Source organism: Megachile rotundata, chromosome 2, assembly GCF_050947335.1.
Source record: "Megachile rotundata isolate GNS110a chromosome 2, iyMegRotu1, whole genome shotgun sequence".
In the NCBI taxonomy this organism is placed as follows: Eukaryota; Metazoa; Arthropoda; class Insecta; order Hymenoptera; family Megachilidae; genus Megachile; species Megachile rotundata.
The window spans coordinates 19,603,455-19,629,286 of NC_134984.1; the positions used below are offsets into that span (position 1 = coordinate 19,603,455).

Here is a 25,832-nt window from a genome sequence, read left to right on the forward strand (position 1 = left end):
TTCAACAATTGTTAGCAGGAAGCTTATTCTGTTTATTCTGAAGATAAACTGTCAATCATTGCTACACATTCAATTGCAGAAGCAAGTACTCTATAAGCACTTTGCAAAAGTTCATCATAAAATTTAATCACGTTACGTTATTGCAGAATGTATCTTCCAATATAAAATTTAATTAGTCAATATCGACGAGCACATATTAAGTAAAATACAAACATTGTCTAGGAAATCCTCATCAGCGTCAAACGACCTCGAAGACCATCCGACAAAATGGCGACTATGTTCGTAAAAATAAAAAAAAACCGACGTTAGAAATTTCGTTCGCAATAATCGAAGCCCCAAGATCCGGCGCGAACAGAAACGAGAAAAAAACAAGACAGAAAGAAGATAAATATTGAACGAACGCACGATCGCCAATTTTCACACGCACCTCCGACTGTCGGCGCGCCATTCGTCGCCGCTCCTTCGGAAGCTCCGTCTGACGAGAGTGCTTTCTTCTTTTCGCGGCTCTCGCGGTGGATGATGACCGTTATACTCGATGGTCATCGCACTCGTGTTGTGATGCCCGTTGTGGGGTCCGTTGTGCCTACGTCCACTGCCGGACATTGACATCGGACCTCCCGTATGGTGGTAGTACCCCTTCCCTACAGTAGATCCAAAACGTTTCGTTTGCTCTCTCTCTCTTTCTCTCCCTTTCAGCTATCTAGCCGATCCTTAACTCTAAACCAGTGGTGACAGTACGAATAGTGTACACCTGCGAGCAGTGATGGGTTGGATTGTTTGGAAATTTTAGATTTGAAGATTTGGGGATTGAGAATTTAGAGATTTAAGGGATTTGGAGATTTAAGGATTCAGAGATTTGGAGATTTTAAGATTGGTGAATTTGAGATTTTGCAGAATTGTGGATCGAGTCATTTGGAAATTTGAAGATTAGGAAGTTAAATTTGAAGGTAGTATGGTAAATTCAGCTTAGGGACTTAAAAGGTTAGATGTCAAAAAATTTCAGACTTCGGAGTTTGGAAATCCGAAGCTAATTTAATAATTTTCCAAATCTCCGAAAGTGAAATCTTCAAGAACTCGCCATCACTGTACGCACCGTGCACCCAGCCTCCGTGCACCACTGATCTAAACCATAATTCCCTTTAAGTCACATGTCTATAATATTATCCTTCCAACGCACATGACACTTTCCTATTTTCCCTAAATTATCTGCTCTAGTCCCGGAAGAACTGTTGAAAAAACTCACGCCCTACAACGTCTTATCACAGTCTCCTGCAACCTATCGATCGCCAACTCTCTCCCATCTACACCGGAAGTAGTGTGCGTTGAGTGTACTGCGGGTAATACCTGTTCTCGAACGGGCTAAGACAGCGGTGCAGGCTTTGCCCCGTGGGGAGGAGTGCGAGGGACGGCGCTGGAGCGAACCGGAAGTCGGTCCAGACTCTCTCTGTCGCACCATCTACGCGCCATTGTAATGTGCAAAAGGGGTGTGTCTCTGTGTGTTGTATGTGTGTGTACGTAAGTGTGCGTGCACAATAGGCGATGCCACTTCACCAGTTATATTTTGACAGTTTTTCACATCGAAAGAAACATCGTCGATAGAAACGGTCCAAGTGCGAGAATTCGTGAGGGGGGTAGAAACGTCGATCGTTAAGGGGTTGACACACGCAGAAAACCTGCACATTCGCGCGACACCGCATACCGTCGGGACAGACATCGAAGCAACCGAATGTCGTGGATATGTCGGGAGTAATCTTTTGGTGAACGATACGTGTACGTGGCGTGAGTGAGGTGTTAACGATATACTTGTATACCTGTGCACGATTCGTAGCCGTCCAAAGTAGAACAAATAAAATCTGTTACAGCTCTGCCGACCGATCGCACTGAGTCATGATCATTCCATTCCGATCACGCGAATTTCGATTTGCCAAATGTCCTGGGACGAAAGAAAATTTTGGCGCAAAATTGTCGGTGATCAGGGACGACACGTGGTCGACACACGTGTCCCTTGGCCAATCGTTCGCTCGTTTTCCGAACGTCGTTAGGCCAAATGAAAAAGTCGGATGACGAATCGAATTCTGAAAAAGACGTAAGGAAAAACGCGATTTCGCGACCGGTCGACAGATGACGTACACACACATGCACACGCATACGCAGAGATATACATATAATATATATATATATTTAGATAGATATATATATATGTGTATGCGTAAGGTTCATATATATGTATATATGTATATATATAGATATATATAGCAGAAAACGAACTGCCGTATTTGCATTTGAGAAAATTAGTAGGTACCGCGAGAAACTGACGATTCATTCTGTCCACGGGCTTCTCCCTCGAGCTCCTGGAAGTCACCACCATGGGCGGCGGTTTATCCCCTAAAATGCGATCTCCCCTTAAGTCACACACGTTGTGTCCGATGCACGCTGGTTCGCTTATCGCTAAAGTTAGAAACAGAATAAAAGGGCTGTGACCCCCACCCTCATCGCACGATTTCGTTGCATTATCCTTACGGAGACACGCGATCGTTCGATAATTATCGTGGAATTTCTGGGTGTGTTTTGTGGGAACGATGATGCGTGTTTCGCAAGAGAAATTTCGCTACTTTTGGTTCGTTAAGGGTTGCTCTTTTAACGGGTTCTTGTCGTAACACACTGGCTATCTATATCAGTGATGGGCAAGTGCAACCAAGAACTCTAGGGGCACGGATGGGCATTTGATCAACAGTCAACTTTACAAATTTTAATTTTCAAATCTTTCAATTGCTACATTTCTTGTTTTGCACTTTTATGAATTTCTACATTCTGTATTCCTGATCATTTACATTTCTAAGTCTGTAAGTCTTCGAGCAAATTTTTATTTCAACTTTTACAAATTTTCAAGTATGAAGTTTTCAAATTTCACTCTGTAAAGTTTGTAAATTTCCAAATGATACAAAGTTGAACAAAGTAACCTTCGTACCGTGTCCACCGTTACCCCATCGCGCACTTATCTGTCCACCACTGATCTATATGCTATATCGATCCGATGCAAAACAGAGATATTAGGGGTGGAAATAAAAAGAGGAAAGTAAAACAGATTGGTCACTGCTATAAAAACTGCGCTATGTAACAATCGAACACTGTGTTGTTGCTAATGGTAATCGTAATACATTTGCAGGCAGTGTCTGGTGTTCTCGCTACACGCAAGAAGTAAGTCGTCGTTTCGTAACGATACGCCCCGAGCTCGAGAATTCGATCTGGGTCGATTCTGTAAGGAGGAGGCTCGATGGAAGGAAAGAGAGAAAAGGGAGAGCCTCGTTCGTCGCTGCAAATCAGGTAAAAGATCACGCATCGTAAAACCGACAAATTGGCCATACGATCGCCACGCGAGACGCCCAGCGTCCCTTCTTACGTAACCGAACGATTCTGTCGGCGTTGCTCGTTCGCGACGATACAACGTCTCTGGATTTACGCACGATATTTACGACCTTTTTCGATATCACCGTCCAACTTCTACGTAGTAAAACGGTGCCCTTTTTTCTTCAAATATTTGCAATCTCGAATGAAACTTTTTTGTCTTATCAATTATACTGATCAGTAAGCGACGAGTAGATTCAGTCGGTGATTGGTCAGACTCAATTCGAAATAGAAGCAACAGCATGATAGACATAGTTGCGCAACGAACGAGGCTTTTAGGAACAGAAATTTCAAGCTCCATTAACGAAAAATTGCAAACCCAACTGGTTTCTGACGAATCTTTTGACGAGACCATATGTTAAGGGAGTCTCGAAAGTTTCTGTGTCGTAGATGCGTGACGCGAAGAAACATGGTAGGAACAGGAAGGTTTTAATCTACGGAGAAGTCTCTCCGGGAACACGCGTCGCTCCTGAAAACGAATTAAAATCTGTTTAATAGAATTTTAACGTGAACGGAAACGGGAAGGGACTCGGACCGGACGGGAACTATCAAAGGGTAGGTAATCAAAGGCTCGATGAGAGGCCAAAGCGTGTGGCCGTGAAAATTTATCCTTCGCCTCTCCCTTATCCTCGTCCGCCTGGGTATCCGGTGGACGTAGCTGCTCGGCCGTTTCTCTGCAAATCCTCGTTAAAGGGAAGTTGCGACCTGCGAGCGCGCGTAACGGACTTACCTCTCGAACTTCTACTAACTAATTCTCTAGTCTCTAATTGTATTGTGTGCATCTACGAATGGGAGCAACAACGCCGTCCGACCTAGCCGGTCACTTTCCTCTCTCTCTCTCTCTCCCTCTCTTCTCAATGAACGAACGAACGAGACCGTGTATCCGTACACGCTCGTGCGCCCCGCTCGTTGCTAAACTCGCGTACACCGCGAGCTCTGTCTCGCTAATTGCCACGCTGATCCTCTTAACAGTATAAATTCGCCCGGATGCGATTTGCATTCGATTATCTTGCTACTCGCGTTTATCTCGTGTCAGGATCAAGCCTGGACCGTGCGATCGACCGATGCTCTGCTCGTTTCCTTTATTAACATTTACGAGATACGAACGTTTTTCGATAAAAACTGATACAGTTATCTTTAGGTATAGTGGACTATCTGCATTTTGCAATTTGGATATCTAAATTCTAGAATCTTTAGAGCTTGATATACTTTATTTTTAGAGGGCTCAGACCCTGCAACTTTCCTAGAATTTAAAATTCTGACTCCCTAAAATTCATAGAAGTCTCTGCTCCTAACATTCTTACATTCCAAGGTGCCTAACTCTACAATGGATTGCTTCCAATTACCTTCAGGTGGTATACTGGTCTATCATTCTACAATTCTTTGAATATCTAAATCCTAGAATCTATAGATCTCGATATCCTTCATTTCCAGGAGTCTCAGACCTTGCGATTTTCCTAGAATTTAACGTTCTTACTCCCTAAAATTCATAGAAGTCTCTGCTCCTAACATTCTTACATTCCAAGGTGCCTAACTCTACAATGGATTGCTTCCAGTCACCTTCAGGTGGTATACTGGTCTATCATTTTACAATTCTTTGAATATCTAAATCCCGGAATCTACAGATCTCGATATCCTTCATTTCCAGGAGTCTTAGACCCTGCGATTTTCCTAGAATTTAACGTTTTTACACCCTAAAATTCATAGAAGTCTCTGCTCCTAACATTCTTACATTCCAAGATACCTAACCCTACAATCCATAACTTCTACAATTCTTAAGCTAGAATCCAGTTTTCTCCTAGTGTCCCTCAGTGCTCAAATCCGAAAGTACGTAAATGATCTCCAATTCTAGAATTCCTAATTCCAGGGTCTCCATGGGTTCAATAAATGAAATCTGCATTCTCGAATTGCGCGTTAACAATTCCGCCTTTAAAAATTCTTATCGCGGTACTTCAAGTCTCTGTTGGCCAGTTCTTGTTCAAACTTTGCTCCTTGAATATTTGAACAGGTTGCTGATTGTACGAGTTACATTGCCTGTGAGAATATTCTTATTAATTTAAATTGTTAAAATTCGTCGAAAATTATGTCTTTGCCTCGGGAATTTCTTATCAGGTTGTACGGTAACAAAGAAATGTATTACGGTCTGACCGTATACGTGAATTTTCACTGTGTTACAAGTATGATTTAGGTTAATTGTATTTGACCCGTTGCAACTGAGGTACTTCGAGATCAAGCGACTAATGTTTTGCGTTACGTGCAACTTGTCTACGGAGAGCAGGTGCACGAGGAAGTAGTAACGCGTACGATTATACCGCCGTGGTTCCCAGAGTCTGTAACACCAGGGTGTTTTGTAAGCTTTTAATCTAGCTAAGACCAGTCCGGAGTCGCAAGAAATATTGTGGCCAGCGTTAATTAGCGGTACACATATGCTTCGTACAAATAAAGTGCATTAAATGTATTAAGCTATAGAAACGAAAATTAAGATACGAAAAGTATACTTCAGAAATTTATAATTTGACAAATATCGTTGTTTCAGTGTCTCGTACCTTTAAACACAACAAACCCCCGACATTTCAACTATGCCATTCATAAAGTAAGAGAAAGACCCGAAGAGTTCACGAGTCGAAGTTGTCGGTAAACGAAGTTGTAAAGAGAAGTCGAGTCCCAGCGGTTCGGTACCGTGAAATCAGTATGTTCGGATTAAATTTCGATGAAACAGCCGAGTAGAAAAGTCCGTGCCATAGGCATGTCCCGAAGGTCGATGCACAAAGAGTACGGTTCGATATGGCATATCGGAAAAGGAATACCGGGTAACTCGAACGTTAGGTTTCCCGGGTAGTTTCGCTGCAAATGGACTTCTCTTTAAAAATTGAACGAAAAAGATCTCTGCGAGGCTCGGAGAGAACAAATAATGAAAAAGGAACGTCGATGACTCTCCTGTTCCCTTCGGTTCGATAATCACTTATCCTCGAAAGCTTCTAGCATCAATCTTAACCGATCGATCCATAATTCTGTACGTATTTACTTTCCATGGATGCTTTCTCTTTGACGCGTCTACCTCGATGCTATGCAACATTTAGCAGCACTTCTACGATCTTTCAATCCCTTCTCCGTAATTCCGACGGATTCCCATGACACCATCAGTCTCGTTATATTTTTACACGAATTTGCTCTGCTATATGCTTTGACAGACGATAGATTTTCATGAATTTGATTGTCACACGTGTCATATCGCATTGGGTGCAGTAAGAGCCTCGAGCTCACGTAAGATCTTTAGAAACAAATGAAGCGTCAAAATATTCCATGTCGGAGGGTTAACAAACTCAAGATTCCTCTTGAAACTTGTTTCACTTGTACGCGAAGGCAAACACAATTTCCCTGGCTGTTACATTCTTGATTCCATTGTTCCAAAGATTCGAGACAACAGCGGTTCCGGGGAGGGCTAACAAATTCACCGACCCCAAAGAAATTGCAACTTCATATTCATCCAGAATCCGCTTGCGTCGAGCTTCTTCTTTCGGTGAAAATTCCAAGCCCCTGTTAGGGGGAGAGAGGGAGAGCTCGAGAGGAAAATCGATTCCAAGAAGCAAACGACGAGCAGCGTAAACACGAGCACCGTGAAGGATCTATTCAAGCAAGGATCACCTACGTGCGCGACGTACAAGCCGGGTGCATTTATGCAAAGCCGTCGTCGTCCGTCGAACATCCTTGTCGACGAGGAAAGCGATCCCCGAAAAGGGTTCGCCGAATGAATGGATGCCTCAAAGAAGCGCGCTGTTTTCGAGCGTCGCTACTTTCCGCTTCTGTTTGCCGCGGAGACCAGCCCGGAAATAGTAAACGGGTAGATGTTTGAATTCGCCCACGTGTTGGCCGCATGACGTCACCACGACCGTGTGGGCGTCGCGAACGAGCTGGATGGATTGGAAAGGCTGCCGCTGGAACGAAGGGGGAAAATGTGGATGGAAAATCATTTCTGAAAGATCTAAGAATGAAAGGAGACTAAAGATAGAAAAAATAGTGCCGAAACTTGGGCTGAAGAATACCTCCTTGGTTTACACCTGCACCTTTATCTCCGTAAATTAAACTCGAATTAAATGGACTCGATTGACGGAGTAGAAAGAACTCGACACGCAAAGTTAGAAGAAACGAAGTTTGATCTTGTAGGCCAAGATATAACTATGTTAAAAGATAAGAGTTTACACGGATAACTGTGTCAAAAGGTAAAAATTTGCACGGCTAACTGTGTCAGAAGATGAAAGTTTGCGCGGATAAAATGAACGCAAGAATAAAAAGGTACATAAATGGTAAGGAAAGATACAGCGGGGAGGGGCGGGCAAGAGGATAGCAAGAATCAATGCAACGACGAGACCGAGGGAGGGCAGAACCCGAGAATTCCCGCAGGATACCATACGATACGCCTCGATACACGATCATGAAGATCCGATCAAGGACTTAACGGCTGCGAGGATAGCTAGGATGCCGATCAGGAGTCCACGCGTGTCTGGCCGAGTCGATACTCGACAAGAGGATTGGAAAAATTGGAAGGAAATTCACTGGTAAAGATTTTCCAGCGAATAAAAAGCACGATCTAAACTCCCGTGTTTCCTCGGAAGCTCTTTACGAGATATATAGATTAAAAATATACTCGACAACGGTAGACATATTCTCCGCATCTTGATGAGGATAAATAGCCATTCTTTTAATCTTGAAACTTTGGAAGAAAAACAGAGTGTACAAGTCGCTTAGAAATTTGAGAAAAGCCATTTTGTCGGAAGCAAAGAGCGGGTCGCTAGTGTCGAAGAAAGAAGAACGTTAATGGGAAGTGAGCGAAGACGAACGAGGACACACGGATGCGCTACAAGGAGAGATGCTGTAGAGAAGCTTCTCCCTCTCTCGCGATGATGATGATGATGCGCACCTCGATGAATCGGTTCACGGTTCGCCGATCTCATCGCTAATCAAGCATGAGCCATGTACGCGCATTCTCTCGACTTCGGCCGCTCCTCGAAACCGAAAGCTCGAATGCGTCGCATAAAAAGCATCGGGTTGTGTGTCGAGTGATTCTCTGGAACACAGGGGAACGCGTACGCTGGTAGAACGAGGCGGATCCAGCTAACGTTGGTAACCTAAATTTACTCATTAGCCAAGGAGGAACCCGGTTACGCTTCCACTCGCGCCGGCGCCTTCGCGATAACGCGTTATCGCTTTTCATCCACCACCCCATTCGAGGCGATCTGCCCGCGCGGAGCAGACCTACTTTCCCATTTCAAACATTCCATTCACGCGGATATTCTTTCCGTTCCAGCTTCGAACGGGCCAACAGAGAACCACTAATCTGGCCGAAATTTCAATTCTAATTTCAACCTGTCGATTGTGGAGGCGTTCGAGCTCAGGATGGACACTTAAGTAGAGATTAACTCGAACACAAGTAAGGACCTCTTAGTCTTCTCTCGTCCCGCATTAACCTTTTGTAGAGAATACAAATTTTTTGAGGTCAAAGATTCCGAGATTTCAATCGGATATCGTTTGTTCCTATCTGGTTCTCCTAGCAAAAATTATGACTACTACGAGGGTGCAGCTTCTGGCCTCGTGATTTACTAGAACGAGCTCCTCTAGCCAAGGGTGGGTGGAGCTTTGTTAATCGCTTTGTAAACACGCGCGTACGTAGGGTTTAGCGAGAAACTTTTTAGACTGCATGAGCATCGGATCGGTCGATTACACTTTCCTTCGTCGGCTCGCCTGTAAATATCGCGATACAGGTGCACACGTTCTCCGTAAACCAATTGTCCAGTGACACGGAAAGCCTGTGGCTCTCTTCTCGTGCAACGAGTTTCAAGGGCAAAGCTGACCCTACCGGTCAGCTAGCTCCCGCAACGTCTTCGTCCTAGCCGATCCTTCGGCTTCATCGTTTACAATTTAAACGCAGAACTTAAAGTAGAAACGCTGTTCAATTTACGCGACTCCGATGTGACATTTTGAGGAAGTAACTTTTAATAATCTTTATAGCTTAAAAATTATATAGAAACTTAAAAGGTGTAACAAATTTCTATAAAAAGTTGTAATCACGTCACTTCCTCTTAAGTGACCTCATTTAATCGCGACTCGAATCGAACAATAAAAAGAATGCAAGTAAATAAAAACTCATACTTACAGAAAGAAAGATCGGTATAGCTTCGAAAAGAAAAACTGTGTAGTACGATCGAGAAAAACGATTATCCGCGACCAGTTTCGCGAACGAGTAATCGATTCGCGAGATAGTTGTCCGCCGACGTTTTTTTTAAGTTAGAGAACAGAGAAGTAAAAATGGAACATGGACTCACCCTTCTCGGACTCGTCAGGCTCGTCGCTGGCACACTCGGGTGTGCTTCGTTCTTCCTCGCTGCTGCTGAAGCTTCTTTGAGGCTGAAGACCACCCTGTCCACCCACCGGTTGTGGGGGATGCGCGCTCTGCGTTTGATGCACCGAATGTTGCTGAGGAGGATGCACCGCGCTACGTGGTGGACCGGCTTCTACCGTTGGCTGACCATATGTCATCGCGAGATCCGTATTCTGATCCTGAAAGCCAGAGGATCCATGTTTCATGAACATGGTAAAAGCGTCAGCCTGCTGGGACCTTAGTCGCTGAAAGAGGAATCCCGAATTGCTTATGGGATTAGGTGCACTTTCCTCTGTGACGACGTTCGAATCGGTCTTCAAGCTCTTTTAAGTTTTGTCGTATTTTATATTAAAATGTAACGAAACTTTTGATTCAAGTTTTTCAGGATTCAAAATTTTCTTGCATATTGATGTAGACATTCTTCATCTACATTATTGATGTAGACGTTCTTTGAGTTTTTAAAAAATATGAGGAGCTAACTGATGTATTTTTATCGATACCAAATTTTTAAACAGCCCATGTTATATCAAAGAGGATAACCTTCTAACGTTCGAATCGGTCTTCAAGCTGTTTTAAGTTTTGTCGTATTTAATATTAAAATGTAACGAACCTTTTGATTCAAAATTTTGAAGATTCAAAATTTTCTTGCATTTTGATGTAGACATTCTTTATCTACATTATTGATGTAGACGTTCTTTGAGTTTTTAAAAAATATGATGAGCTAACTGATGTATTTTTAGCGAAATTTTTAAACAGCCCATGTTATTTCAAAGAGGATAACCTAACGTTCAATCATTTATATCAGTCTAAAAAAATAATCTCCAAGAATAAATCAGAAAAAATGACAAAGTCTTTTAAAGCGAAAAACTCTGTAGGTTTCGCTAACGTATCCTCCCGAAGCTACTCGTCTAGAGATCCCTCGAGCACCGCCTACGTAAGAATATCGTTAGCGGTTCGCTCCTACGCGTTCGCAGCTCGTATACTTGTTGAATGTTTAATTTCCAAGTCTCTCTCGAGTGCTAACGTCATTGGACACGCTTCGATCCGAAAGGACTCACCGAATAGATCGGTCGTTGTCTCTGGTAGTTGAGCTGTTTCATAAGACCGTCGATCTCGCCTCTGTACAAACTCGGGTCATCCTCGGCGTACGCGTCCGGATGTCTCGGCGCTTGTTGAATTTGATGAGAAGGAGCTACGTGTGGCGTTGGCAAACTTCTCGCGTGAGGCGATACGGACATATCCACCCCGCTATCGCTGGTGGACAATCGACGCCCTGGACCCTGAAATCGCCACGAAAACTTCCATTTCTTGCACGTACGACAAACACTACGATGCAGTGGTTCTCAATATGAAATGTACCAATGTTCACTGAAATGACTCACAACGATGTGAACTTGATATGAGAATTTGTGACTATTGATCTTGAATGCGATTTCGACTTTAAACTCTAAATGATATGAAGAGCTTGAGAACCACTGTGGTAAGATTCGGGTTGTGGCGTGTGGTGATTGCAGTGATAGATGCAGACAAAGTGCGATCGTTGCGTTGTTTCATCAGCATGTGGTGATTTGATGCAATTGGAGGTGTGTGTACCTTTGGACAAGCCGCTGAGCACAGTCGATGCGTACAAAAGCACGAGGCAACATAGAGTCCATTAAATATTCGTTAAGGAACTTTGCTCCGAATTAAACTTTGGCAGAGTTGCGAAAGGGAGATGGAAAGGAAGAGTTCTCTTCGGAGACCTACTGGTAGAATCTTGACTGTGAACTATTCATTGTGGACGGGTCCACACTAGTGCGTAAGTGTCCACATTACGTAGGAGTACGTTAGTGGACACATGTACTACCGCTAATACATTGATGCAATAAAAAGTCTCTATAGTATACCAACGCTAGGGTATACCTACATTCTCATACATAGGCTAGTCCTCTTATCAGGTATTTACAGATATGTGTGATTTGATGAGGAAAACCTGTATTCTTGATAAGATTTTGTGTGAAATGGAGGGAATGAAAACTAGAGAGGAAACCTCCGAAGAGAAGAATGAAAATGGCCGGCAAAATACGCGGATTGTCCAAAGCTACGACAGCGAGGGTCCGTGACAAATGATATAAAATGGTGTGATGCACAGTGAGGATTATACCAAAAACATCGACTTGCCTCGACCGAATTCGTTAGCGTAGCAGTTTTGCAGCTTGTATTGTCATTTATTTGCACATCCAGAGCAACAGTGCGTGCACGAGCGCTATTAACGACCCCAGGGACCTAGCCTAGGTCCCCGCGGTTCGAACAGTAAGTGAATGAAGTAAATCGTACTTGCTCTTGCTGAGAGTACTGTCTTCTGAGCAGACTTCCGCTCCTTAGTAACAATGGCAAATTCTCCTTTTCGGCCGCGCTGTGCGCTCTCTCGAGTTTCGGTCTTTTATCCTGAGTTTGGTCCACGAGTCCCGGAGGACCACCCACCTGCATGTCCTGCATCCGTCGCAGCATCGCGTTGTCCCCGGTTGCCAGGCCCGTCTTCGTCATCCATTGTCCGGTCTTCGACAGCAGTTCTTGCTTCTTGCGACAAAGGATGCACACCCATATTACCTGAAATCACCATCGATCGCCACCTTGATTATCGCCATTGTATCAAACGTCGAGGAACGCTCTGGAATCTCAAAGGTTTAAGGATTCGATCTTGATGAGCTCGAGAAAGCCGAGGACTTTGTACCTCGCAAAATCGATCGTTGTTAATTATAACTGGATCAGCTACTTCATATCGAGATTCCGAATCCAACTTCTTTCGACGGATATTAGGGTTGAAATTAATATACATAACGTAAGTACCGAGTTGACCTGCAGGAACTTGAGAGGGAATTTTGAGATTTGATCGACGTTAAAAGAGATCTCGTTACGCGTTAAATCGTCGCAGTAACTAAAATAATCCATAGCACCGCAGAAGAGAGAACGAGAGAGAAGGGCGAGGAGAGGGAAAGAGTCCTGGAACTGATCGATCCAGGTCACCGCTTGTAGCGAGGATATTAATAGGAAATTATCTATAGGAAGTCGACCAGTTACCACGCTAATTGAAACGTGTAAGCATAGGTGCAAGCTTCAATTTGCAGTTCTTAAAAACGCGCGTACTCGCGTCGACGAGTAGGTCGCGCGGCTCGTTCCGGACGACACCGTTTCACGCTCGGCGTATTTGTCGAACAGGATTGCTGGAACGAGGTACCGCGTTAAAAATACACGCCACCCAGAAGGGACAACGAGCCGAGAAGTTGATTCGTCGAGCAATTTTCCCGGGAAATGTGGAAAACTCGACTCTTGTTCTACCAACAAAAATTACAAATAACTCTTCTGTAACACCCAGTGTAGTGACGTAACTAGTATTATCTACACAGTGAAATAATATACTAAGAGAGCTCTGTTGAGAGTTCTTTTTAAGGACAATACCCGCACAGGACAAACGAATGTCATTTTATTATTAAACGCAGAAAGGAAATTTCCCTGGAATCGATACGAAATCGCAGTTTGGGAAACATTGAAACAAATAGAACGAAACCCTCGAAGCCTTGGGAAGGGACGAACCGTTGATGAAAGAGAAATTTATCAAAGAAGATGAAAAGTGTGTCCATCGTAAGCAGAAGCTACGAAGTGCAAAAAATATCGGTCGTCTAAAGGTCGACAGGTTTTAATCCCGTTGACTTTGCGACGCTGAAAGCTGCCTCTCGTAATTCAACAGCGTTCAGAATCGTCCCTGTGTCCTTGCTCGCGACCATTGTAGTTCGTACAATAATACGCACGAATGGGCATGGAAAGTGTTATCGATGGGAACCGGCATGGGCATTGTTTTATGGTTTGTTTCTAAATGGTCCATCCATCACGCTTTATCTTGATGGAGTATTCCGTCCGCCTATTCATCCTTCAAAACGCTCCACGGCTCGCTAATTATTAGCCATAGCGTTCATTGTACGGGTCGTCCGATGAATAATCACCTCCAAGAATACGCTTTTCCCTTAACTTTGACTGTTTCTCGAAGTTTGTTCGATTCGAGTACTCGCGAGAGGAACAATGCCGGTATCGTTCAATATCGGTGTAACCAACAATTTCGCGATTCAAACTCTGGATATTCTTGTTCGTTACAACGTCGTTGCACCAGCTAGCGCAACTACTGACTACTCAATATTTCACTAGACTATTCAACGTCTCACTTAATTTTACTTATTTCACGATTTTCGATATTGGACTTGCTGAGATTTAATTACTCAACCTTAACCAACTACCCCAGTAATATTACAATATTCAAAGCAACAAAAAATTTGAATTGTTCTATTCACATTCTTTAATCGAATATACCTCTGCCAATTTGCCAAAAAATACGGGAGTCGGCGGCACGAAAAGTTTGTGGAAAACGGTGTTCTATTTGATCGATAAACGGAACTCGGTCAAAATCACTGAACCCAGTTAACGTGGGACAAGTGGAACGTAGCAAATTTTTTCTCCATTCTCTCGGAGTAAGTTTCGAGTAACGTCAGGCAATTACGGAAGAACGAAAGCGGAGGTCCAGGGACGGCTCGTTCGCGGGTGAATATCGCGATGAATCGATACGTTCGGTCACGCCAGCGTTTGCACAATTATCGTTGCCCATTATCATTACTCGATGAAACCAATCCCGACCCACGAGCCCGTATTCCGCTAATCCGCGAACCGAGGACACCGTTGCAAATGAATACGTGTTTGCTCGCGTTAGGCAACGCGAATCAGCTGCGATTTAACGCAGACCGTGAAGCTGTTTTGCTCTTGCTCGAGGAGCAATCGAGCGGATAAGGGTTGCTTCAGAGGCAAATTAAGGAGGAATAACCTTTCGCTAGTTCGGAAAAATCGATTGTTTTTTGTCTACGTGACTTTGAAGTATTAGGGATACGAACTTTGTGTCATCTGTATTTTAATATTTTTCAGAAACACTCAGTACAATTTTCCAAATACAGCCTAGAGAAATAACGATTTTCACAAAATAATCTCTATAGATGATAATTGAATCAAACCCGATTTGATCGACGAATTTTTACGACCGTACTCTTAGATTTTGTTAAGAGTAGCAAGGAATAAATACCTGAAGAGTATGTACGCAGATGGAGGATAACGTGAAACGAATCACTAGCACTGTTTCATATTTGCACTCATTTCTGACACCTTTACGATCACATTTGAGATTTCCGTTCCCGAGAGCGAATTTTTCTTCTCCGCGCGCTGCCAGAAACGGCCATTTGGATGTGTCCAACGACCGCCATCGTCGATCCAACGGTGGCTCGTTCCTCGGTCGTCCCAGTTTTTCAAACGCGAATTTATTTTTACCTTCTCGGCAGCGCCGCGCTTAATAAGTGAACAGTTTCCGATGAAAGGAGGGTTTCCTTTGTCGAAAACGCTTTTCCACGGCCGAGCGTAATTATTTCATGGCTGTAACGCGATTCGGCGATGCAGGTCCTCGCAGAAACGTTAAAAATATCCAACATCGGGCGCGCCTTCGAGAGCTTCCATCGTCTCGTTCAATCACGAGATTAGAGGGTCGAAACGAACCCCGGGAGTATACGAAGTTGCTTTTTTGCAAGCGGAAAAACTCGCGAAGATGATTCTCGATCGACGGAACGAACGCGTGCACGTTTTTCTCCCTTTTCCGTCGAGAGACTTGCAACGTCGACCGAACCTCGCTGCAGACTGCTGGTGGCCCGGCCGTGGAACAGAGAATGCACCGAACAAGAAAGGGTGAAAAAAAAAATGGTAGGAAGAAAGAACGAACGAGTAGAGCCGAGAGGGGTAAGGAAGGGTACGCGAGAAACGAAGCAGGAAAGACAGGAGGAGGCAGAGGGAGGCTGAAGAGCACTTCGTCGAGTTGCCTAGGTAGCAATATGTCAAGAGCTCAACCCCTTTCCACCCAGCCTCGTTCATCCCCCTTGCTAGGCGGCACCCTTTTCGCCCACCCACCGAACATTTCGTACGTACCTACGTACGTGTGTACACTCGCGTCCAGAAGTCATGGGATACCTTATTATTTTCGGATAAATCTAGGTTACGAATATTCCGTTTATTCCGAGTCGCCGACAGTTTTGTGTTCATGGACGGTAATGATCGCAACGACCATCTATCGAGCACTTCGATACTCGATGCCTCACGATTCAACGCTTAACTGCTCGATGATCGAATACTCGACGCCTGACTGCTCTATGTTCCAGAACTCGATGCCTGACTATTCGAGACCTTACCACTCGACGTTCTGCTAGTCGACGCGTGAATAATCAACACGTGACCACGTGACTCTTGTCTACTGACACTTGGCTACCACGTGTCACCAACTGATCGACAAACTAATACGTCGTGACTCGTGGTCCGAGTACTCGAGTACTCGATACACGATCATGTAGCTACTCTTTACAGCAACTGCTGGAAGGGTGAACGTTTATTCGAAATTCGACTACTAAACACCTAACTACCTACGCTACAGTGTGAACGTGGAGCTGAAAATAGTAAATGCCCCATGATTTATGAACAAGCGTGTACAAACGTACGTAGGTACGTATGTACGTGTGCGCTATTTTGCTCAGCCTAAAAAGAGAAAAACGTTGGTTACTGGTGTCGCTGGTGGTGGCGGTGGTGGTGGAAGGGTAGAGAGAAGGGGTTGGCCCTCGAGTCATCTCACCCCTCCTTCGCAAAGCCGGCCAAGGGTGGTGAACCAAGGGAACGAGAACACGGCGCTGCGTGTTCGGCCGTAACGTAAATGATCATTAGTTTGGCGGCTCGAAGCGAGTTGGCTCGGTGATTTGCATTAATTAATTAGAGGCCAATTAATTCAGATTACTTTATCACGGGCCCATGTGTACGCAGTCAGTGTCAACGGCGACGACGACGCCGCTGTCCGAGACCAGACAATGACGACGGCATAGAACATCGGCATGGACGTTGACGTCCCGTTGCCTCGAGTACAGAAACGAAGGGATCGATAGGCTCGTTCAAGCCAATCCGATAACTCGCCACGACGCCAGTAAATGTACTCTATAGCCGCCAGAAAAGCTAGCGACGAATTATCGCTTCGGTCGATTGAACGGTTCGTCTTTTAATATATTCGATGCGCGTCGAATATTCATGCATTAAGTACTCGTTTGCGTCGAGTACACGCGGAGTACTCGCGCGGTAAATATTCACACGTCGAGTACTCGTCTGCCAAGTATTCACGCGTGCACCTCGAGTCCTTACGAATCAGACACATACGTCGAGTCACTGAAGTATTCAATGACCAAGCTGTATAAAAGCAACTGCGTTGTGCCACTTAACATTAACCCTTTGCGCTCGGGAGGTGACTCTCAGTCGCCATTTTATTTAATACAACAATTCGAAATAACTATTTTTTAACACTAAACCTACCAATACATAATGTGTACTTAATTTGAAATTAAAAATGAAGTTAAAAAATAAATAAACAAACGACGAAACATAAATTAGTACACACATTTGTTCTTTACCTTGATGAAAATCAATGCTGATTTCAAAGAATGTACTTTAACAAAATGTGTACCTTATAAAAAGAAACTTGTGGACCGGTCATTTGACCAGTTTGGTTGTTTTAGTGTTAACTGATTCTTTGATATGATACGTGTGATGTATAAACACAGTGAAACGAACAAATAGTGGCAATTATTAGTAGAGAAATAAGAACCTCAAAAGAATTCATTTAACTTTTTAACTAAGTTTTAAAGTTGCTGTTTGCAAACAGTCAAATTACCTTCGAGTGCGAAGGGTTAATATTAACATTACCTTAGAATGCAAATATTCACACGTCGAGTACTCGTCTGCCGAGTATTCACGCGTGCACCTCCTTACGAATCAGATACATAAAGTCATTGAAGTATGCAATGACAAACAAGCTGTATAACTGCGTTGTGCCACTTGACATTAATACTAACATTACCTTAGAATTAATCTAAAGTTAGTAAAAGTTATAATTTCGTTATGATACGAAATCTACCGTAAGATTATATTTGAGTAGCGGTGAAGAGTTAGTAAACAAAAGTTTCAGCTTGAAGATAATAAAATCTGTGCACCGAGTAGCATCAGCACCGAGACGATCCTTGGAACCTAACTAACGCCTACACCGTCCTACGCTCGCGTCGCATTGAGACGATCTTTTGAAGCCTGACCTGAAATTATACTTGAACATAATACTGACGAATGGACAAGCAAAAGAAATACTCGCAACGTGAGCTCTTTGAGATAATTTACACGGATTATGAAAGTTCATTCGCGTCCGAACGAAACGGAATAATTGAGGACAACGTCGTCTTCTAAAGATACACGGAGCAAAGTTCGGGTTAATTAAAAAATTTATATAAAGATATTTTATTCTAGTTTTTCTGTTTACGTCTGCATTAAATAGAATTTATTCAGAACTCTCCTCGTACCCAGACCCAGAGACAAAATACCCAGTATTTTGTACTCTTCCTTAGAGGAAGTAGGACTTCCTAAAATTTTCCTTCAGAGTACGGAGCAGAGTATCAATTAGAGTATCTGTGTGCACGCGATTACAAGAACAATTAGCAATTTATATCTATAATATATTGCGACAATTTATCAAAAAACCAGTCGTTCCGAAGTTTCGTCCGCAACTATATATGAAAGAAGTTTGGCGCACGCCTACGTAAACAGCTAATTACTATGCAAAGGCTTTGTGATCGGGCCGCTATTCACGATGGTTTATGTCCCCGAGCAACTTCGACCTTTTCGCTTCTCGATTTTTCGGTCGACGAGGGCCACGCCACGAATCCGCGTACATTAGCGTCACGAGCTCGGAACAACTTTGCGAGCAAAACTTTTCTCGACTTGTCCTACATACATACACACCGCAAGACTCTCTCTCCGATCGTAGCCGAGGAGGAAGAAGCTAGTCGAGGGACGACAGATGCCTCGACGAGGAAGCCCGCTGCCTCAGAAACTTGGGCAACTTTCAATTACCCCGCGGTTTATTTATGTGAAACGCAGCCGCGACTCGTTGCCCGGGGCATCACGCGAGCTCGCGTTTAATCATCCTCGAGCACCGATCTTTTCGCCAGCCTGTCACGAAAAGCTGTTCCGATCTGTCACGAAAAAGTGTGTACCGCAGATAAGATTACGATCGTTCGAATCACGATTTTATTCAACTTTTCCTTGCATTGTGCTGCAAATAAGGCGCATGAAATATGACAAAAAATTTGCTGTTTAATATTTTTCTGAAACGAGAAGAGGTTACTTAAAAAATCATCCTTGAATAATTAAAAATTAGATGGTGAACATGATAGGTGTAACGAAGTAAATGTATAAAATTACCACTCGTGGTAGTACAACGCGTGGTTATACAATGCGTGGCGATAGAACGTGTGGAGATTCCACTCGTGGTAGTACAACGCATGGCTATACAATGCGTGGCGATAGAACGCGTGGTAGTACAACGCGTGGAGATTCCACTCGTGGTAGTATAACGCGCGGCTATACAATGCGTGGCGATAGAACGCGTGGAGATTCCACTCGTGGTGGTACAACGCGTGGAGATTCCACTCGTGGTAGTACAACGCGTGGAGATTCTACGCGTGGTAGTACAACGCGTGGAGATTCCACTCGTGGTAGTAACACGCGTGGAAATTCTACGCGTGGAGATTCTACGCGTGGAAATTCTACGCGTGGAGATTCTACGCGTGGTAGTACAACGCATGGAGATTCTACGCGTGGTAGTACAACGCGTGGAGATTCCACTCGTGGTAGTACCACGCGTGGAGATTCTACGCGTGGTAGTACAACGCGTGGAGATTCTACGCGTGGTAGTACAACGCGTGGAGATTCTACGCGTGGTAGTACAACGCGTGGAGATTTCACTCGTGGTAGTACAACGCGTGGAAATTCTACGCGTGGAGATTCTACGCGTGGTAGTACAACGCGTGGAGATTCTACGCGTGGTAGTACAACGCGTGGAGATTCCACTCGTGGTAGTACAACGCGTGGAAATTCTACGCGTGGTAGTACAACGCGTGAAGATTCCACTCGTGGTAGTACAACGCGTGAAGATTCCACTCGTGGTAGTACAACGCGTGAAGATTCCACTCGTGGTAGTAGAACGCGTGGCTATACAATGCGTGGCGATAGAACGCGTGGAAATTCCATTCATGATAGTACAACGCGTGGCTATACAATGCGTGGCGATAGAACGCGTAGGTATTCAATGCATAGTGATCCACCGCTTGGCGAGTTTAGATCTCTTTCGAATCTCAGTTCGATGAAAAATGTGTAGAACGACGATTATTGTCCTTTTCGTTCGTGCGACGAGCCACAACATTCCCAATCCTTTCAAGATCGTGACCGTCATCGATGCAACGTTGGCATAGTTCGCGTAGCCCATCGAATTACAACGACTTTCGATTAATGACCGATCGTGCCGAAATTACTGAGGCTCCGGAAGGCAGCCAGGCACGCGGGGGTGAATAGCAGCAAAAGCTGCCTCGTTCCAAGGTTGTGTGTCGATCCATTGTGTCCCGGCGAATGCACGCGTGTATCTCTGGTATTTATGTCAGAGACGAGCAGGCACTGACGGTAATTCTACTCGAACCCTGTCCGAGGAAGTATCCTTCGTTTCGATACACCGACATTCCTGCTCTCTTCGTTCTCTGCGATCGATCGTTTCTACCTCCATCTTCGTCAATGAACACGTTGATGGCTACTGGCATCCTGATGTTTAATCTTTAACGTTATTATTAATTGTTATACAATTTTTTAATCTCAAGAAACTCTTATATTTTTCTTGAGGAGACACATGTACTCTTGTACGAGTTCAGCTCTTGAGCTGTAGATCGTATTCGTTGCATTAATCATGTTAATTGTTAATTGTACTTTCTCTCAACAGAATGTACACATCCTTTCGCAAAATTTTCATTACGAAAAAGTGAGATTAACTCTGAAGAGTATAAGAGCAAAAGGATGGACTCAGTTGACATTGACTGAATCCACACGCAGCCCTGAAGAAGAAATACGAAGATGCAAATAGTCATTGAGGAAGGCTGAGAAAGAAGAAATTATAAAGGAAGGAATTTTTAGAATTTTGTGGACAGGGTCGCGGTGACATAACAGCTACATCATTAAGAGAAATGCAGAGACACCGATGACTCGCAGGTTCCAACAGCAACCCTTCTGCCCACGCTTATGCCGCTTCAAAGCCACTCCTTCCCCTCGATCGGCGTGCTGAGCACACCAAACACTCGGGACAACCGCGCCGAAACGAAGAACAACGTAAATTTACCGGCCACCTTGTACCCCGTTTTCCTGCTTCCCCACCCGCCCCCAGAACCGCCGACCCTCCCTACGAAACTTAGATCAATATGTTGCGTCACGTTTCCTCCCCTGTACGCCGCCCAACATCCATCCACAGTCCACCCACACCTTCGTCCACCCAGCGCTTCATTCCTGACCCCAGCCCCCTACCCGTTACACGCTCGGTGACGTCACGCAGGGACGCGCCCCATTCATAGGCTCCCACGCAGACAGTGAGACAGACTGGAAACCGTACGCCGAGCAACGGGAGCAAAAAAAAGAAAAGCGGACAAAAATGACGGGGGTGGTTGGTGTCCTGATGACCGGAAACGAAAAGGGTGAAAAGTCACGCGTTAGATGGGATCACCTTGGAATTTTAATCCGTATACACTGCAAATTGCCTGCGGTAAGACTCGGTCAGCAGTTAAGGATTTAGGTGGCGATGTGGTGATTCAACAATTAGCGATGTTACTCGTGGAAATTTAACGGAAGAAGATTCTACGTTTTGGGTTACAGCGTGATAGCCACTCGTTATATAGTAACGAGTGACGATATAACGCGTGGGAATTCAACGTAACGATAGCAAGCGTGGAGATCTATCTCTTGGCGATACAACGCGTGGCAATGGAACACGTAGCAGTGCAATACGCTGCTATACAATGCGTGGCGATAGGCCGTGTAGGTATTCAATGCGTTGGGATCTACCGCTTGGCGATACAACGCGTGGAGATCCCACGCGTGGTAGTACAACGCGTGGCTATACCATGCGTGGCGATGGAACGCGTGGAGATCCCACGCGTGGTAGTACAACGCGTGGAGATTCCACTCGTGGTAGTACAACGCGTGGAGATTCTACGCGTGGTAGTACAACGCGTGGAGATTCTACGCGTGGTAGTACAACGCGTGGAGATTCTACGCGTGGTAGTACAACGCGTGGAGATTCCACTCGTGGTAATTCAACGCGTGGAGATTCCACTCGTGGTAGTACAACGCGTGGTAGTACAACGCGTGGAGATTCCACTCGTGGTAGTACAACGCGTGGAGATTCTACGCGTGGTAGTACAACGCGTGGAGATTCCACTCGTGGTAATTCAACGCGTGGAGATTCCACTCGTGGTAGTACAACGCGTGGTAGTACAACGCGTGGAGATTCCACTCGTGGTGGTACAACGCGTGGCTATACAATGCGTGGTAGTACAACGCGTGGAAATTCATCTCGTGGTAATACAACGCGTGGAAATTCCACTCGTGGTAGTACAACGCGTGGTTATACAATGCGTGGCAATAGAATGCGTGGAAATTACACGCGTGGTAATTCAACGCGTGGAGATTCCACTCGTGGTAGTACAACGCGTGGGAATAGAACGCGTGGAGATTCCACGCGTGATAGTACAACGCGTGGAGATTCCACTCGTGATAGTACAACGCGTGGCTATACAATGCGTGGCGATAGAACGCGTGGAGTTTCCACTCGTGATAGTACAACGCGTGGCTATACAGCGCATGGCGATAGATCACGCACAAATTCAGTGCATAGTGATCCACCGCTTGGCAATACAATGCGTGGCAATACAACGCATGGAAATTCAACTCGTAACAATACAACGCAGTGATGGAACGCTTAGAATTACACCGCGTAATTCAACGAATAGCCCATATCGACACACACGAAACTCTATACAGTAACCATAAATCCTCGCAGCATTAAATTCTGAAATTTCTCGAATTTCCAAATGCCCATTTCGCAAGTTCCTAACGGTATCTAACGAATCGAAGAACACCCGTGGCGCGGACACGGCAGCTAGAGTAATTGAACGAGCATTTGTGTACCGTACGAACGAGCGAGTGAGCGGGCGAGCTGACGGGCGTTCTGCTCCGGCGGATCGATGATGTCGTAACGCGCCCGGTGACGTTTATCATCGTGCTTTTGCGTGTGGCCCTGGGGCTCGTGCGACGAGCTATGCGCGTGTTTCGCCCCGTCAACGGTGTATTTTCGGGCATATTAAATGAGACGCTCGAACGTTCGCTCTGGTCGACCGGGAAGCGTGTTGTAGTGCTGGTTTGTTGGAGTTGCTGAAGTTTCACTTGTTGGGGAGGATATATTAGGGGGTTAATATCGCCGGCAGAAAAAGCAGGGGTAGTTCGTAAATGGAAACCGTCCCGTTTCTAACAGTTTTTCCTTTAAATAGGTAGTCTGGAATTGAAGATTAAATACTTCCCAGAAATATTACGAGGCTGTAAAAGTTTCCGAATCAACATTTCTAAGTTAGTTTTAAAGTATTACAAACTTATCGTTCTTTACGATGCGATGATATTTTATACGTAACAAGTTCATGGATGTGCCCGAGGTAATGTGACAGTTTATCGAATTGTCCATCGCCGATATAAAGTACTCGGTCCATTATTTCGAAACCTCGTTTACTCCGCTGTACAACAATCTTAAGGCCAGTAAATAAATAAATAAACGGATGTATTGGTCGTTGCGCTATTCAGTCTTTATAGAGTTACGTGGTTGTAGGAAACAACTTCCGGCTCGCTTTAACCGACTGCACGACCAACCTCCATTTCTTAAGCCAGACGAAAGTACGAGGAAAACCAATAAACTTACAGGAAGTTGTAAGCCGAAGTTCCGGGCCTCTGCCTCTATTATTATACCCACCGCTTGCTGGCTGAAATACGCGGATGCATTCTCTGTACGTGTACCATCCCGACGCTCTTATTTCTCCGTTACCGGATGCGACGCTTTCAAAAACGAAGTTAAATTGCCCGTTCCACGCTAGCCGCCATATACGAGAACAAGCAATTCTTGAACTCGGCGAATCCTTCCGGGAAAAGAACGTCTATCAAGAATTATCATAAAAACGATCGAAATCGCTCTAGCCCCTTTATGTCTATCAGCGTTTGTATTCAAACTTTCATTTTCCTAATTCGTACGTTTGCAGACAATAATTATTCTTCTTCCATCTAATAATCCGCAGACTAGCGATCAACGTTGAATCAACGAAGCATTACGAAGAGTTCAAACGCGAGTTCGAAAGCGGACGCAAAATGAACAGGAGAAAAACTGCAACTGAACCAGTAGGTCCTATTTCATTCCCATTGATGAAAATCCCATCGAAATTGCACGACCGGCGAGGAAAACACCGACGTATAAATGGAGTATTCGTTGGCTGGCTATTTAACGATAGCATTACGCCCACGTACTCTACGCACACATACGTGGACGCGAGGGTTGGAAGAGAGGGAGTCTAGTTACAGCTATAGGTCAATTATTCCCACGTATTTCAGGCGCGCGCTACCGATACGCGCCGGTTATCTTCCTTCACGATACGCGACTGTTCTTAATCGTTTCCAGGAAGTTGACATTTCCAACGTTGATCGCTTGCACTTTTAACCGACCTGTCGCTATACCGAAATCTCCTCGCTGCGGGGAATAAATGGACTGCCTTGAGTCGCTATAAATCACTGCCTCGTGGATCCAATTTTCTGCGAAACCTCGGAACCTGGAACTGCGTGAAATCGCTGGAATCTTCGATAACGTGCTGTTACGCCACGGTGTGATCGGGATTAATTTGAATAAATGGAATTCGTAGAATACTACTTTATTTCTGTACCCGAAATGTGGGGACTGAGCTGGAGTTGTGGGGATCGGGGATCAAGGAATTTGGAAATATGAGGATTTAGGAGTATGAGGTTCTGAGGATCCAGGGATGTGGAGATTTGAAGGTGTAGAAATGTGGAGATGTAGAAATCTAGCAATTTAGGAATTTAGCAATTTGGCAATTTAGGAATCTACCAATCTAGCAATCTAGAAGTCCAGGAATCTAGAAGTCCAGGAATCTAGAAGTCCAGGAATCTAGAGATCTAGGAATCTAGAGATCTAGGTATCTAGAAGTCCAGGAATCTAGAGATCTAGATATTTAGAAAGCCAGGAATCTAGAGATCTAGGTATCTAGAAGTCCAGGAATCTAGAGATCTAAATATCTAGAAGTCCAGGAATCTAGAGATCTAGGTATCTAGAGATCTAAATATCTAGAAGTCCGGGAATCTAGAGATCTAAATATCTAGAAGTCCAGGAATCTAGAGATCTATATATCTATTAATGTCGAAATCTAAGAATCTAGCAGTCTAAAAGTCTAGAGACACCTAGAGATCCACAGATGTGATGAAACTTACAAGCATAGTTCTATGAAGATCCAGTACTCAAAGTCCAACTATCTAGAAATCCAGAAATCCTCGAATGTGTCTACCTAACAATGTAACATATGCATAACATCATAATAATATCATATTGAGTTAAATCCCATCGAGTAACGAAAATCGCAAAAAACGTCAGAGGATCGATAAACGAAATCGTCGGTACACGCGAAGGTCCTCGCACGAGCCACGCAAATCGATGCTCTCGTAGTGAGAACTGACTCGAAACTCGAAGTCACCGGCTCGGTTAGACTGATAACTTTGATCAATGAAATCTTGGCCGCGAATCTGGAAGAAACGGAAACGAGACTGTACGATTGTCCGACTCCTCGCACCTATAGGTGGTTGGCTAACTATACCTGGACGCTGGGTTACGCAATCGCACACCTCTAAATAGAATGGCGAACGGGTTGGCTCGTTTAATAGGATTGTGTCTTTCGGATGATACGGATAAACGATGGATGAAATCGACACTTTTTCTCGCAGTTCTATTTTTAGCTGGAAAATTGCCACGTTCGCCGGTTAAGTATAGCAGACTGTTGATTGAATA

General features: G+C 44.5%; 2 protein-coding genes across 16 annotated transcripts in view; one reads left to right on the plus strand and one right to left on the minus strand.

The window, feature by feature from the left end:
• Rim (Rab3 interacting molecule) overlaps positions 1–25,832 on the minus strand; it is an 86,233-nt gene that overhangs the window by 48,990 nt on the left and 11,411 nt on the right. For 8 of the 15 annotated variants that reach the window (XR_013037275.1, XR_013037273.1, XR_013037278.1 and 5 more), the window contains exons 3-6: positions 12,098–12,370; positions 10,840–11,061; positions 9,726–9,960; positions 428–641 (exon numbers count right to left, since the gene is read on the minus strand). Coding sequence is in view for 1 of the 15 variants with exons in the window: in XM_076528929.1 (XP_076385044.1) it covers positions 428–641; positions 9,726–9,960; positions 10,840–11,061; positions 12,098–12,370 (944 nt within the window). In the remaining 14 variants the exon portion in view is untranslated. Of the gene's footprint in view, positions 1–427; positions 642–2,302; positions 2,449–9,725; positions 9,961–10,839; positions 11,062–11,941; positions 12,077–12,097; positions 12,371–14,879; positions 15,492–25,832 lie in introns of those variants that run through there. The other 7 variants (XR_013037282.1, XR_013037281.1, XR_013037283.1 and 4 more) reach the window with 6 other exon arrangements.
• Positions 3,174–25,832, plus strand: part of neb (kinesin family member nebbish) — a 53,716-nt gene continuing 31,057 nt past the window's right edge. Inside the window, exon 1 of the mRNA XM_076528930.1 lies at positions 3,174–3,324. Within this exon, the coding sequence (XP_076385045.1) occupies positions 3,275–3,324 (50 nt within the window). The 5' untranslated portion in view covers positions 3,174–3,274. The remainder of the gene's footprint in view (positions 3,325–25,832) is intronic.